The 11,585-nt window shown below is 47.9% G+C and overlaps 1 protein-coding gene and 1 pseudogene across 1 annotated transcript; one reads left to right on the top strand and one right to left on the bottom strand.

The window, feature by feature from the left end:
- Positions 1-3,176: 3,176 nt before the first annotated feature.
- LOC134738213 (putative GED domain-containing protein DNM1P34) lies at positions 3,177-4,398 on the bottom strand. Its single transcript, XM_063652340.1, has 2 exons — positions 4,186-4,398; positions 3,177-3,443 (listed from the first exon to the last, which is right to left on the bottom strand). Exons 1-2 carry the CDS (start codon positions 4,396-4,398, stop codon positions 3,177-3,179), a joined length of 480 nt encoding a protein of 159 aa, XP_063508410.1.
- A 5,738-nt stretch (positions 4,399-10,136) lies between these two features.
- On the top strand, positions 10,137-11,273 carry LOC129014171 (disks large homolog 3-like; annotated as a pseudogene).
- The last annotated feature ends 312 nt before the right edge of the window (positions 11,274-11,585 follow it).

Genomic DNA, 11,585 nt, shown 5'->3' with positions numbered 1-11,585 from the left:
AAAAGAAGTTATGGGATTTTTTTTAAAAAGTCATGGAATAAAAATAAAAATTAAAAGCAGGACCCTGTCAGCAAAGCCTGGAGAAGTGGGGCTGGAGTCTCCACCGCCACCATGTCCCTACCACCCCTTCCCAGGCACCCCTTTACAATTAGGGTAGCAGGACAAGACCTCTGTCTAATGGGGAAAGACAAACAGACCCTTTGCCACCTTGGCCAGGGCTGAGTCCCTAAATTTCTGGATGATGATGATTGTTATTTAAGAGCCAGAGGCTGGTGGAGTTGATTTGTTTGGAGGAGGCCTGATGGCCCCCTTACTCTCACCATAGCAACTTTTCCCTCAGGGGGGCTCCCTTCTTATTCAGACAGGCGGGACAGTGGGGCTAACTGTGGACCAGGCGAGGGCACGGGCTGCTGGGGTGGCCCCCTTTCCCCAGTGTACATATTGTGTCTGTGTAAGGTTTCGTATACTCCAGAGGGTAGGGCCGCCCCTGTATCATACCTAGCTGAGGTTGGAGCTGGCACATGGGGAGGAGGTTCTAATAATTATTTGTGGCTGGGAAACTTATTTATTGCTAGCATAGGACAGAGGAAGGAGGCGGGGATGGGGTTGTGACTCCCTGGTGATGCGACTCCTGTTTATTTTGCTTTTTATTTTGGAATAAACGGGTTTAGCCATACTGCTCGACCTGGTGTGTTTCCATTTCCCTCACTGGGTCCTGGAGTTTGTGGCACCAAACAAGGAGTCCCAGAGTGTCTTGAGCATGTCCAGCTAGGCTGTTAGGGACCTTCCAGGCATGTTACCTGTATGCTGCCTGGTGGCGCCTGGAGGATTCCACGGGGATTGCCATGGCGCCTATGGGGCGCAGTCCGGCCCTGACAGCCAACAGGCCTAGAAGCCTGATGCAGCGGTGGCCGGGAAGACAGGTACCAGCACCTAAGGGCACTGACTTCCACCCACCCCAGGCATCTTCCGTTCTGTCCCCTTGCCTCCCTCTCCAGTCTGCACCTGGTGGCCTGTTCTGTCTGTCCCTCCAGAGTGCCGGCTGCCCTGCAGGCTCCCTCCAGGCTGAGTTCATGGCCCTGCCCCCTGGTGGCCAGAGCCGGCTTCACAGGATAAGAGCCAGCTAAGCTCCAAGGGGCTTTCCAGGAAAAGTGTCCCTTGGAAAGGGTATGGCCTCTTCACCACTCCCAACAGCACCCAACACCACTCCCAACAGCACCCTCCCAACAGCACCCTAGAAATGGCTTGGCCTTTCCCCTCCCCTGAGCTCCACAGAGAACACAGCCAGCAGAGGACACACTTCCCTGCCATCCAGAAATGGGTTTGATTCTCAGCCAAGGGACAGCAGGACTGGTATAGACTGTCAGGCCACACAGCTGCCTGCACAGCACTCCCATGCTTGGTGGGGGGGGGCAGGAGGGATGGCGGGGGGCTGGCTCTCCATAGGCCGGGCATGACAGGGGGGCTCACTGAAGGTGGCGCACTTTGGAGGGGCAATGTCAGGGGATAGCTTTCTCTTGTTTGGCCACAAGACTCCAAAAGGACAGCATGGTGACTGATTCCCAGCGCTAGAGGCGAGGCGGTCGGCCACGTGTAGGGGTGGGTGTGTGTGTATATGGGTATTTATAGATATTTCTAGAACAAGGCAGGGGCATACCACAGAGTAGGGCACAAGTTTTCACAACGGTCACACCTGGATGTGTCAGCTCACCACTACAACAGACTAAGTCACAGATGAAGGGGGCTGGCTTTGGGGCTGGGGGAGCCACTGTCAATTCACAGAACAGCCGCCTAGGCAAGTTTGGAAAGGGAGGACTCTGAGAAGAGGAGGGATCTGTTTAGAGGTCAGAGGGGGGCCTGGGGCTCTCAGGACGGGATGGACTTGCCTGACCCGATCGGCTGGCAGTTGGAGAGAAAGCAGAGAGAAAACAGGAGAGAGAAAAGTGAGCAGAGAGCTGGTGAGGCAAGTGCAGAGCACAGGTGTGCCACAGCAGCTGTGGGAGGGCCAGGGAGGGAAGGGCGCAGGTGCGGGTGTGGCAAGGTTCCTGGAAAAGAGGGGCTGGAAGGGAAAGGGGAGGAAGATGGAGGGAGGAGCCGGAGCTTCACAGGTAGTGCCTGGGGACTGTGGCGGCCCTCCCCACCCCACACATGCTGGCCTCTTCCACGACACGCAGGCCATGCACCCACTGTTAAGACCAATGCTTGGCCCCCTCGGGCTTCCCTCTTCTCTGGTCACCCTGTCTTCCAACCCTCTGGCCCGGGGCCACCTCTCGCCTTGGGGAGCCCAAAGCAACAGCCACCAGGCCTGATAGAGAAAGAAAACTGCTTGAACCAGGATGATGAAGCTAAAAGGGATGGATGGCTGGAGTGATCACCGGAGCCCCCTCTGGGTGGTCAGAAAGCCCAGGACCCTCTGAAGGGACCCTGGGGGAGGCAGGGAGGCAGGCAGCGGGATGCCACTGGCTACAGACTTACAAGTCTAAGAGAGGAGCCTCAGCTTGTTGCGGGTTGCAGGTCGCATAGGTGAGGCTGGGCCCTTCCTGCTGGGAAAAGCAGAAGAGGGAGAGTCCATGGCGGGGGAGGTGGGTGGGCTTGCTGGGCGGAGCTCAGCCAGGCCATCAGGTACCGTGGTCCCCTTGGCTGAATAGCAGAGGCGACCTCTAGGAGCAACACGCCAAGGTGAGTGAACCTGCTGGCTGGCAATAGTGCTTCCGCGGGGGCCAGGGACCCTGCCTTCAGTTACACACTAGCAGCTATGATGATACCTGGGAGGGAGGGAAGGGGCCTGTGTTTCCTGCCTGGCCTGTGAGGTGTGTTGTGGGTTGACCGTGTGTATGGGACTCTCAAGGTTTTATCCTGGATCACCACTGGATTGCCGACAGATAGAGGAGGTGGGACCTTGACTATCACCCCTGCTCTGCAGTTGATTTTGCTCTCAGCACTCCCAGGCTGGGAGCTGGATGCCCTGCCCTGACAGCATGACTCAGTCTGCCCAACAGGTACAGTGTGCCCAGGATAACTATCCTAGGACTCTGGCCGCCTCAGAGTACAGCCCCACACACAGCCCCCTCCAAGCTCTCAGCCCTTACACCATAAACCACGAGCTCCCTGACAGCTCCAGAGAGCACCCAGGTCTGCCAGCTTGGGCATGGAACCTGTTCCAAGAGCCCCCTGGCTCAGCCATGGGGAGTGGGGGCCAGCCCACATTCCTTCATCCGGTAAGGATGCTCTGCACCTGCAGCCAGGACTTGTCCATGGGCCCCCGTGTGAGTGCTGATGGTGGTCGTGTTGATGTCACCGATGATGCTGAGCGCCTCCTTCAGCACATGGCACATGCGCAGCATCTCGTCGCGTGGCTGTGCCTGCTCTGCCAACTCCTCCATCAGTGTGTTCTGGTCCCCACGTGAGTACAGGTTGGACAGCAGCTCTGAGAAGATGAACTCCTTGGTATGAGAGTGGGTGAAGAGGGAAGGAGCTTGGGACCTGATGCCTGTGCTGCCCTGGCTTCCTGCTGGGCTCTGCTGGGACTGTTTGCTGGACTTGGAGCCCTGAGTATGGCTTTTCAGATGTGGCTTCTACACTGCTTAGACTCAAAGATCTGCCTCCCCACTGCCCTTTTCTCACTCACATAGGGACACTGAGGTCCAGAGGAAAAGTCACCTGTCCAAGGTCACAGATCTGGGAGGGGACCCAGGACCTATCATGCCACCAGGACACCTGCGTACTCAGTTTAAAAAAGTTTTTTTGGAGATAGGATCTTGCTCTGTCACTAGGCTGGAGTACAGTGGGCAAGATCACCGCTCACTGCAGCCTCAACCTCTTGGGCTCAAAGTGATCCTCCAGTGTCAGCCTGTCGAGTAGCTAGGACTGTAGGCAGGTGCCACCACAAAGCCCAGCTATTTTTAAAATTTTTGTGTAGAGAACTGGTCTCACTATTTTGCCCAGGCTGGTCTTGAACTCCTGGGCTCAAGCTATCCTCCTGCCTTGGCCTCCCAAAGTGCTGGGATTACAGGCATGGGCCACTGTGCCCAGTCCCATGTTATAATTCTATGAGACAGCTCTGGTCTGGACTGTGCCTCCCTCCCTGGACCTGGTCCCATAGGGCTGGTCAGCATCTCCCCCAGGCCAACATGGCCACCTGCATCCCCAGTGCCACAGGAGCCTCCTGCCCCTATGAGGCGGTGCATGTATGTTGTTGATCATGACGTGGATGATGGTCTTGGGCGTGACACCAACCATGAGGTCCCACACGGTCTTGTTGACAATGGCCATGTAGGAGTCCACCAGGTTCTGGGTGGTTTCCATTTGCCGCTCCAGCTGTGGGTCCATGGAGTGCATGAAGGTGTCAGAGCCATTCTCCTCAGCCTTGCTGTCCTGTCGTGGAGAACACAAGGGCATCAGTGTGGCCAGGCCATGCAGCCAGGCTCCAGGAATCCCTAGGATCTCAGCCCCTCCAAGGGTACCTGGAACATTGAGGCACAGAGAGAAGCAACTGGCCTGAACACATACCCGGCTCCCCACACGTTCTAGATGGTTTCAAGTCTCTGCCTCTCAGGACCCCAGACTCCCCTGATGCAGTCTCCTCTTAGTTCTGCCTCTAGTGCCCAGAATTTGCCTCAAGTTACCAATCCAGAAATTGGAAAAGAACATCTCCAGGTCCCTGGCTTGAAGACCTGGCCAGAGCTTGTGCCAGGCTGTAGACACCTGGCAGGAGGCAAGAAAAGGGCACACTCACTTTCCCCTTGTCCTGGGAGGCCTACACACCAACACTGCCGCCGCCGCCACTGCCATCAGAGAACACAGCAAAGTAGACACACACAGAGAGGAAAATGGGAAGGGTTGACTAAACCTGGGACACTGCACCCCAACTTTAATGTGTTGTTGAATTCAATTAGCTAATATTTTGTTGAGAATTTTTGCATCAATATTCATCAGTGATATTGGCCTGTAGTTTTCTTTTTTGGTGTGTATCTTTGGCTTTGGTATCAGGGGTAATGCTAGCCTTGTAGAATGAGTTTGCAAGTATTCCCTCCTTTATTTTTGGAATCATTTGGGTAAGGTTGGTATTAGTTCTTGTTTAAATATTTGCTAGGATTCAGCAGTGAATCATCAGGTCCCAGGCTTTTCTTTGCTGGGAGACTTTTTATTACCGCTTCGATCCCATTATTTGTTACTGGTCTGTTCAGGTTTTGGATTTCATCATGCTTCAATCTTTGTAGGCTAGATGTGTCTGGAAATTTATCCATTTTTAGTAGGTCTTCCTATTTCTTTGCATATAGTTGCTGACCACTAGTGATCCTTTGAGGGTTTTTTTTTTGAGATGGAGTCGTCTTGCTTTGTTGCTCAGGCTGGAGTGCAGTGGCACAATCTCGGCTCACTGCAAGCTCTGCCTCCCAGGGTCACGTCATTCTCGCCTCAGCCTCCTGAGTAGCTGGGACTACAGGTACTTGCCACCACGCCTGGCTAATTTTTTGTATTTTTAGTAGAGACGGGGTTTCATCTTGTTAGCCAGGAAGGTCTCGATCTCCTGACCTCGTGATCCACCCACCTCAGCCTCCCAAAGTGCTGGGATTACAGGCGTGAGCCACCACACCTGGCCAGTTTTTCTTTTAAATAGATTTGGGACAGGCATTATGAGAGTATATAAGCGATGTGTTATAGGACACTAAGTAGTATCCTATGAAAAGGCAAAAACCGCAATCACTTTTGCACCAACCTAATAGAAACTTATCAGTGCACTTGCTTATTTTTCTACCTGCTCATTAGGGTTTTAAATGTCAACCTACCATGGCATAGACTTTAATCCTCTGGGTACTCTTTTGTTGTTCTTTCCTGGTATATGCTGTGGAATTGAGATAGACTGGTTCATGAGAGAGAGATTTTGTGTTGCCACAGGTAGGACATGTTCAAAAAATGCTTGGGTCATTTCTTGACACAAGTCATCTATTCGCCATAGTTTTGTAGCACTGATCTTGCATAGATTTCATGTATCTTGCATGAACTCCATATCAGTGCTGCTTGTAGGATACTCAGAGAGAAATTCAACACTAAGGAATAAGATTGTGGGGTAGGGTTGAGTTTTGGAGGGTCACAAATCTTGTAATGTCTAAGATTTCCACCCTCCCTGCTCAGAATTAGTTTTGGCTTCCTTGGAGGTGATACCGCCTCTGTTGAGAATAAGTGGTCTAACTGTGATCACACCACTGCACTCCAGCCTGAGTGACAGAGCAAGACTCTGTCTCCAAAAAAAAAAAAGAGAGAGACAGAATGCATGGCCTAGATGACTCCTAAAGTTCTTCCCACCCAGTTCCTGTTTTCCTGTCCTGGGCAGAGCAGTAAAGTGAGAAAGACATGGACGTGGGAGTTTAGTCCAGCATTTCACTGCCACTTAACCGAGAAACTCTTCCATATTTAATTTCTCTGAATCTTTAAAGCGGAATGATTGTTAACATCTTTTTCTCAGGGAAACTATGTGAGTCAAGCAGATAATATATTTAAAAATTTTTTAACTGTAAACACTGTTTCACCGATGTTATAATGTGATTGATCTCATTGTAGTGAGCAGCTAGCTAGCTGCTTAATTGTGCCTTTTAGAATGTAGGGAAGATAGTAAGATTTTTAGCATACTATATATGTAGCTGGTTCTGGAACTGTAAACAGACTCTTTTTTTTATGGAACTATGAGTCACATACCATAAAATTCACTCTTTTAAAGTTGTTCAATCCAGTGGTTTTTGGTATATTCAGAGTTGTGCATCTACTGCCACTATTTCATCTTAGAACCTTTTCATCACCCCCCCAAAGAAACCCTGTACCCATTAGCAGTCATTCTCCCTTCTCCCAGCCCCTGGAAACTACTAATCTACTTTCTACAGAAAGTCCATACAGATTTGTGTATTGTGGGCATTCCGTATAAATGGACTCATGCAATATCCTGTCTTCTTTCACTTAGCATAGTGTTTTCAAGATTCATCCAGGTTGGAGTGTGTATCAGTACTTCCTTGTTTTGACTGAATAATATTACATTGTATGACTATATCCTATTTTGTTTATCCATCTGTTGGTGAACATTTGGGTTTCTACCTTTGGACTCCTATAAATAATGTTGATTTCAATGTTTGTGTACAAGTTTGAATACCTGATTTCAGGTATCTTGAGTATATAATTGCTAGGTCATACGGTAACTCTATGTTTAACATTTTGGGGAATTGCCAGACTGTTTAACAAGGTATATGTACTACTTTACACCAGTAATATATGAGGGTTCCAATATCTCCACATCCTTGGTAACACTTGTTGCTGTCTTTTTTATTATAGCCATGCTGGTGGCTGTGATGTGGTATCTCACTGTGGTTTTGGTTTGTGTTTCTCTGATGACTAATGATGTTGAACATGTTTTCATCTGCTTATTGGCCATTTGCATCTATCTTCTTAGGAGCGGTTCCCCATTTACAGTAGCAAAATGCTTCAGATGCAACTCTAGTCATGCCTTAGAGATGGAGCTTTATTAAACATTCAGATCTGTAGGCATAGGGGTTGCTGAGTTCTTAACTCCTAATACAGATTGCACTGAGTTTATTGATACATTTTCTGGAGCATTTCTGAGTTTAGGTAGAGGGAAGGGTTTTTGCTGTGATTGGATCATTATGTTCTTTCTAAATGGAAATGGGATTGAAGTGTCACCTCTATCCATTTACTGGAAGAATCATGAGGGACATGATTAGATGATCCCTTGAGCCTATGGCTGAGGTCAGTGGTTCTCTACTTAGACTGCACATTGGAGTCACCTGAGAGTTAAAAACAAAAACCAGGACAACCTATGCCTGTGTCTCATCTCCAGCAATTCTGATGTAATTGGTCAGGTCCGTGGCCTGGGTAACCTGAGTTTTGTTTTTTTAAAGGTCCCAGGTGATTCTGATGTGCAGTCCAGGTTGAGAATCACTTTAGGCCCTTTCCAGCTCTTTAAACATATGTATTTATCTAGGAAGGTATGAAGGCATAAGTTTTCTTGAGACTGCCTTTAACATCTATAAAGGCTTTCAAAGCAGCTTCTATAGCTTTTCTTAACGGCTGAATATTTTTCAACAGGCAGCATTTGGGTTATAAAATTAGCTTTTGGTAGAGTTGACTTATACCACCCGCAGCTTTTGCCCTCAAAAATAAATACTGGTTCTTTTGGCATGCTAGTTGTTTTAGCCTAAAGTTCCTCTTTGTAAGCCAGTTATTAAAAGTAGTGATGCAGCCAGGGTGAAGTGGTACACACCTGTTTTCCCAGCTACTTGGAAGGCTGAGGTGGGAGGATCGCTAGAGCCCAAGAAGTCAAGGCTGCAGTGAACTGTGATTACACCACTGCACTGCAGCCTGGGCCACAGAGCGAGACTCGTCTCTTTAAAAACAGAGAATGTTGTGATGAAAGGTGATGCTCACCTCTCCTACACCCTTTTACAGTTTAGGGATTGTATTTCCAAGGTTTCTGGACTGAGAACCCTTATCTTTTCATCTTTGCTCATTGACACTCTATACCCATTCATCCTCCTGATTAGCTCCCCTTCAATGGACACATGGGTAGTCAGGGTGCAGGTCTCAGAAGTGTCCTTCAGGTTCCAGGTGATCAACCAAGGCCCTTGTCTGTAGTGTCAACTCATTGCTGCCCCTTCCTGGTAATCCCCATAATTTACTCTCCATCTCATAGTCTTTCCTTGGATGTGTTAACAGCGACTATGGTACACTCAGCACAGATGAAATGAAACAGTGTTTAGAAACATTAATCTTCTCTTTTGTAATGCCCTGTAATCTCTCTGTATATGTCACATTTTGTAACTAATAGCTTTCTGGTGAAAAGGACCCCACGAAATGTATATAGGCCAGACTGTAAGTGAATTACTTTTTTTTGTCAATCATTTAACCATCTTTAAGCTAAAAGAGTTTTATGTGAAATGGCTTATAATTGTTGAGAGAATATTTGTAGAGAGGCACATTTGCCAGTATTCGATTTAAAAGTGATGTTTTCTGTATCTAAATGATGACTTATGATTCTTTTCAGTTGTTGGATTTGAAATTCCAGACAAGTTTGTTATAGGATATGCCCTTGGCTATAATGAAGACTTCAGGAATTTGAATGTAAGTAATTGCTTCTTTTTCTCACTCATTTTTAAAAACCCACATAAAAATTTAGGAAAGAGAATTGTTTTCTCTTTCTGGCACCTCATAATTTGAACAGACTGATGGTTCCCATTAGCCACATAATGCTGTAGTCTAGTACAGACGTCCTTAGAACTGGAACCTGGCCAGGCTAGGGTGACACTTCTTGTTGGCTGAAATAGTTGAACAGCTTTAGTATACAATAACTGTTGCATTATTATTTCAGATGATAAATCTGGTCATAAGTAAGAAATAAGTGATTGAGTTTAGTCTTTTAATTCACTGTCCTTTGAATACCTGCCTCTTACACTGAAGGCAGGAGTCCCATGGATGTGTTTATGAGCATGGTTGAGGAAGATTTAGGAAGACCGCAACAGCACACTACCTAAAGCAGGGTTTCTACTCCATCTTTTTTCGTCACTTACCCTGGCCTCCCATTTTGATATGCTTAAAATTCCTTACTTTATTTGTCTTTCAAAACTACATTTTAAGGCAGGTTGTGGTGGCTCACACCTGTAATCCTAGCACATTGGGAGGGGGAGGCAGGTGGATCAACTGAGGTCAGGAGCTCGAGACCAGCCTGGCCAACATGGTGAAATCCCGTCTGTACTAAAAATACAAAAATTACCCGGGTGTAGTGGCACATACCTGTAATTCCAGCTACCTGGGAGGCTGAGGCAGGAGAATCACTGGAACCCAGGAGGCAGAGGCTGCAGTGAGCCAAGATCATGCCACTGCACTCCAGCCCGGGTGACAGCACAAGACTCTGTCTCAAAAACACAAAACAAAACAAAACCCAAAAAACTACATATTAAGACAAGAAACAAATTAAACTAATGGGATAGACTACTGCTTTGTTTTCAAAAGATACATTCCCCAGTGTCCGTGGTCTCCTGTGCCGGATGGAGGGACTGGCCTGAGCTGGTGCTTTCTCAGCACTAGATCTGGACTCCAACCCGGCACCAGAATACAGTCGCTTTGAAACGAAGACACATGACTTGCGAGAACAAATGATGAACAGCAGCATGAGCTCTGGGTCTGGGTCCCTCTGAACAAGCCAGAAGAGGTCCTTGTATGTCAGGGCCCTGTTTGATTATGATCGGACTCGGGACAGCTGCCTGCCAAGCCAGGGGCTCAGCTTCTCTTATGGTGACATTCTGCATGTCATTAATGCCTCTGATGATGGGTGGTGGCAGGCAAGCCTGGTGACCCCACACGGAGAAAGTGAGCAGATTGGTGTGATCCCCAGTAAGAAGAGGGTGGAAAAGAAAGAAAGAGCTCGATTGAAAACTGTGAAGTTCCATGCCAGGACGGGGATGATTGAATCTAACAGGTCGATCAAAACGAAACGTAAAAAGAGTTTCTGCCTCTCTGGAAAGTTTCCATTTCACAAGAGCAAAGAAAACATGGCCCAGGAGAGCAGCATACAGTAACAGGAAGTGAAATCCAACACCAGTGACAGCGAAAGCAGTTCCAAAGGACAAGAGGATGCTATTTTGTTGAATGAGCCGGTGACATGGCAAGAAATTCACTATGCAAGGCCTGTGATCATCCTGGGCCCAATGAAGGACCGAGTCAATGATGACCTGATCTCCGAATTTCCACATAAATTTGGATCCTGTGTGCCACATACTACCTGGCCTCGACGTGATAATGAGGTGGATGGACAAGACTACCACTTTGTGGTGTCCTGAGAACAAATGGAGAAAGATATTCAGGACAACAAGTTCATTGAGGTGGGCCAATTTAATGATAACCTCTACGGGATCAGCATCCAGTCAGTGCGGGCAGTTGCAGAGAGGGGCAAGCACTGCATCTTAGATGTTTCCGGCAATGCTATCAAGAGACTGCAGCAAGCACAACTTTACCCCATTGCCATTTTCATCAAGCCAAAGTCCATTGAAGCCCTTATGGAAATGAACCGAAGGCAGACATATGAACAAGCAAGTAAGATCTATGACAAAGCCATGAAACTGGAGCAGGAATGTGGAGAGTACTTTATGGCCATTGTAGAGGGTGACTCACTGGAAGAGATTTCTAACAAAATCAAACAAATCATTGAGGACCAGTCTGGGCACTACATTTGGGTCCCATCCCCTGAAAAACTCTGAAGAATCCCCTTCAACCATTCTCTTGTGAACAGAAGAAATCAAGTCCCTCTTCCCTCCCTCCTCTTCATTCCTGTCCCCATGGGGAGAACAAATGCTGTTCTTGTCCCCTTTTTTAGATATGTCAAAAAAATTGAGTTTTCTAGTCCTCTTCTTTTTTTTAAATTTTTTGTTTGTTTCAGTTTATTTTTTGGGATGATGCCATCTCATTCATCATGTGACTGTGCCCATTCCTGCATGGACCTTTCCCAAGCACTAGCACAGGTGCAAAATCCATCAGAGCCATTGTTTTCATAAAAACCAAGCAGAAGTGAAGAGAAAAGAGGAGGACTGATG

The sequence above is a fragment of the Pongo pygmaeus genome, chromosome 16, assembly GCF_028885625.2.
Source record: "Pongo pygmaeus isolate AG05252 chromosome 16, NHGRI_mPonPyg2-v2.0_pri, whole genome shotgun sequence".
Taxonomy (NCBI): domain Eukaryota; kingdom Metazoa; phylum Chordata; class Mammalia; order Primates; family Hominidae; genus Pongo; species Pongo pygmaeus.
Note: the sequence above shows the minus strand (reverse complement) of the source record. Positions and strands in the feature narration are given on the sequence as shown.

Coding starts and splice junctions, on each gene's coding strand:
- LOC134738213 (XM_063652340.1), bottom strand. CDS start 4,398: ATGCCCTTGTGTTCTCCACGACAGGACAGCAAGGCTGAGGAGAATGGC. Junction 3,444..4,185: donor TCATGATCAACAACATACAT/GCACCGCCTCAT, acceptor TCTCATACCAAG/GAGTTCATCTTCTCAGAGCT.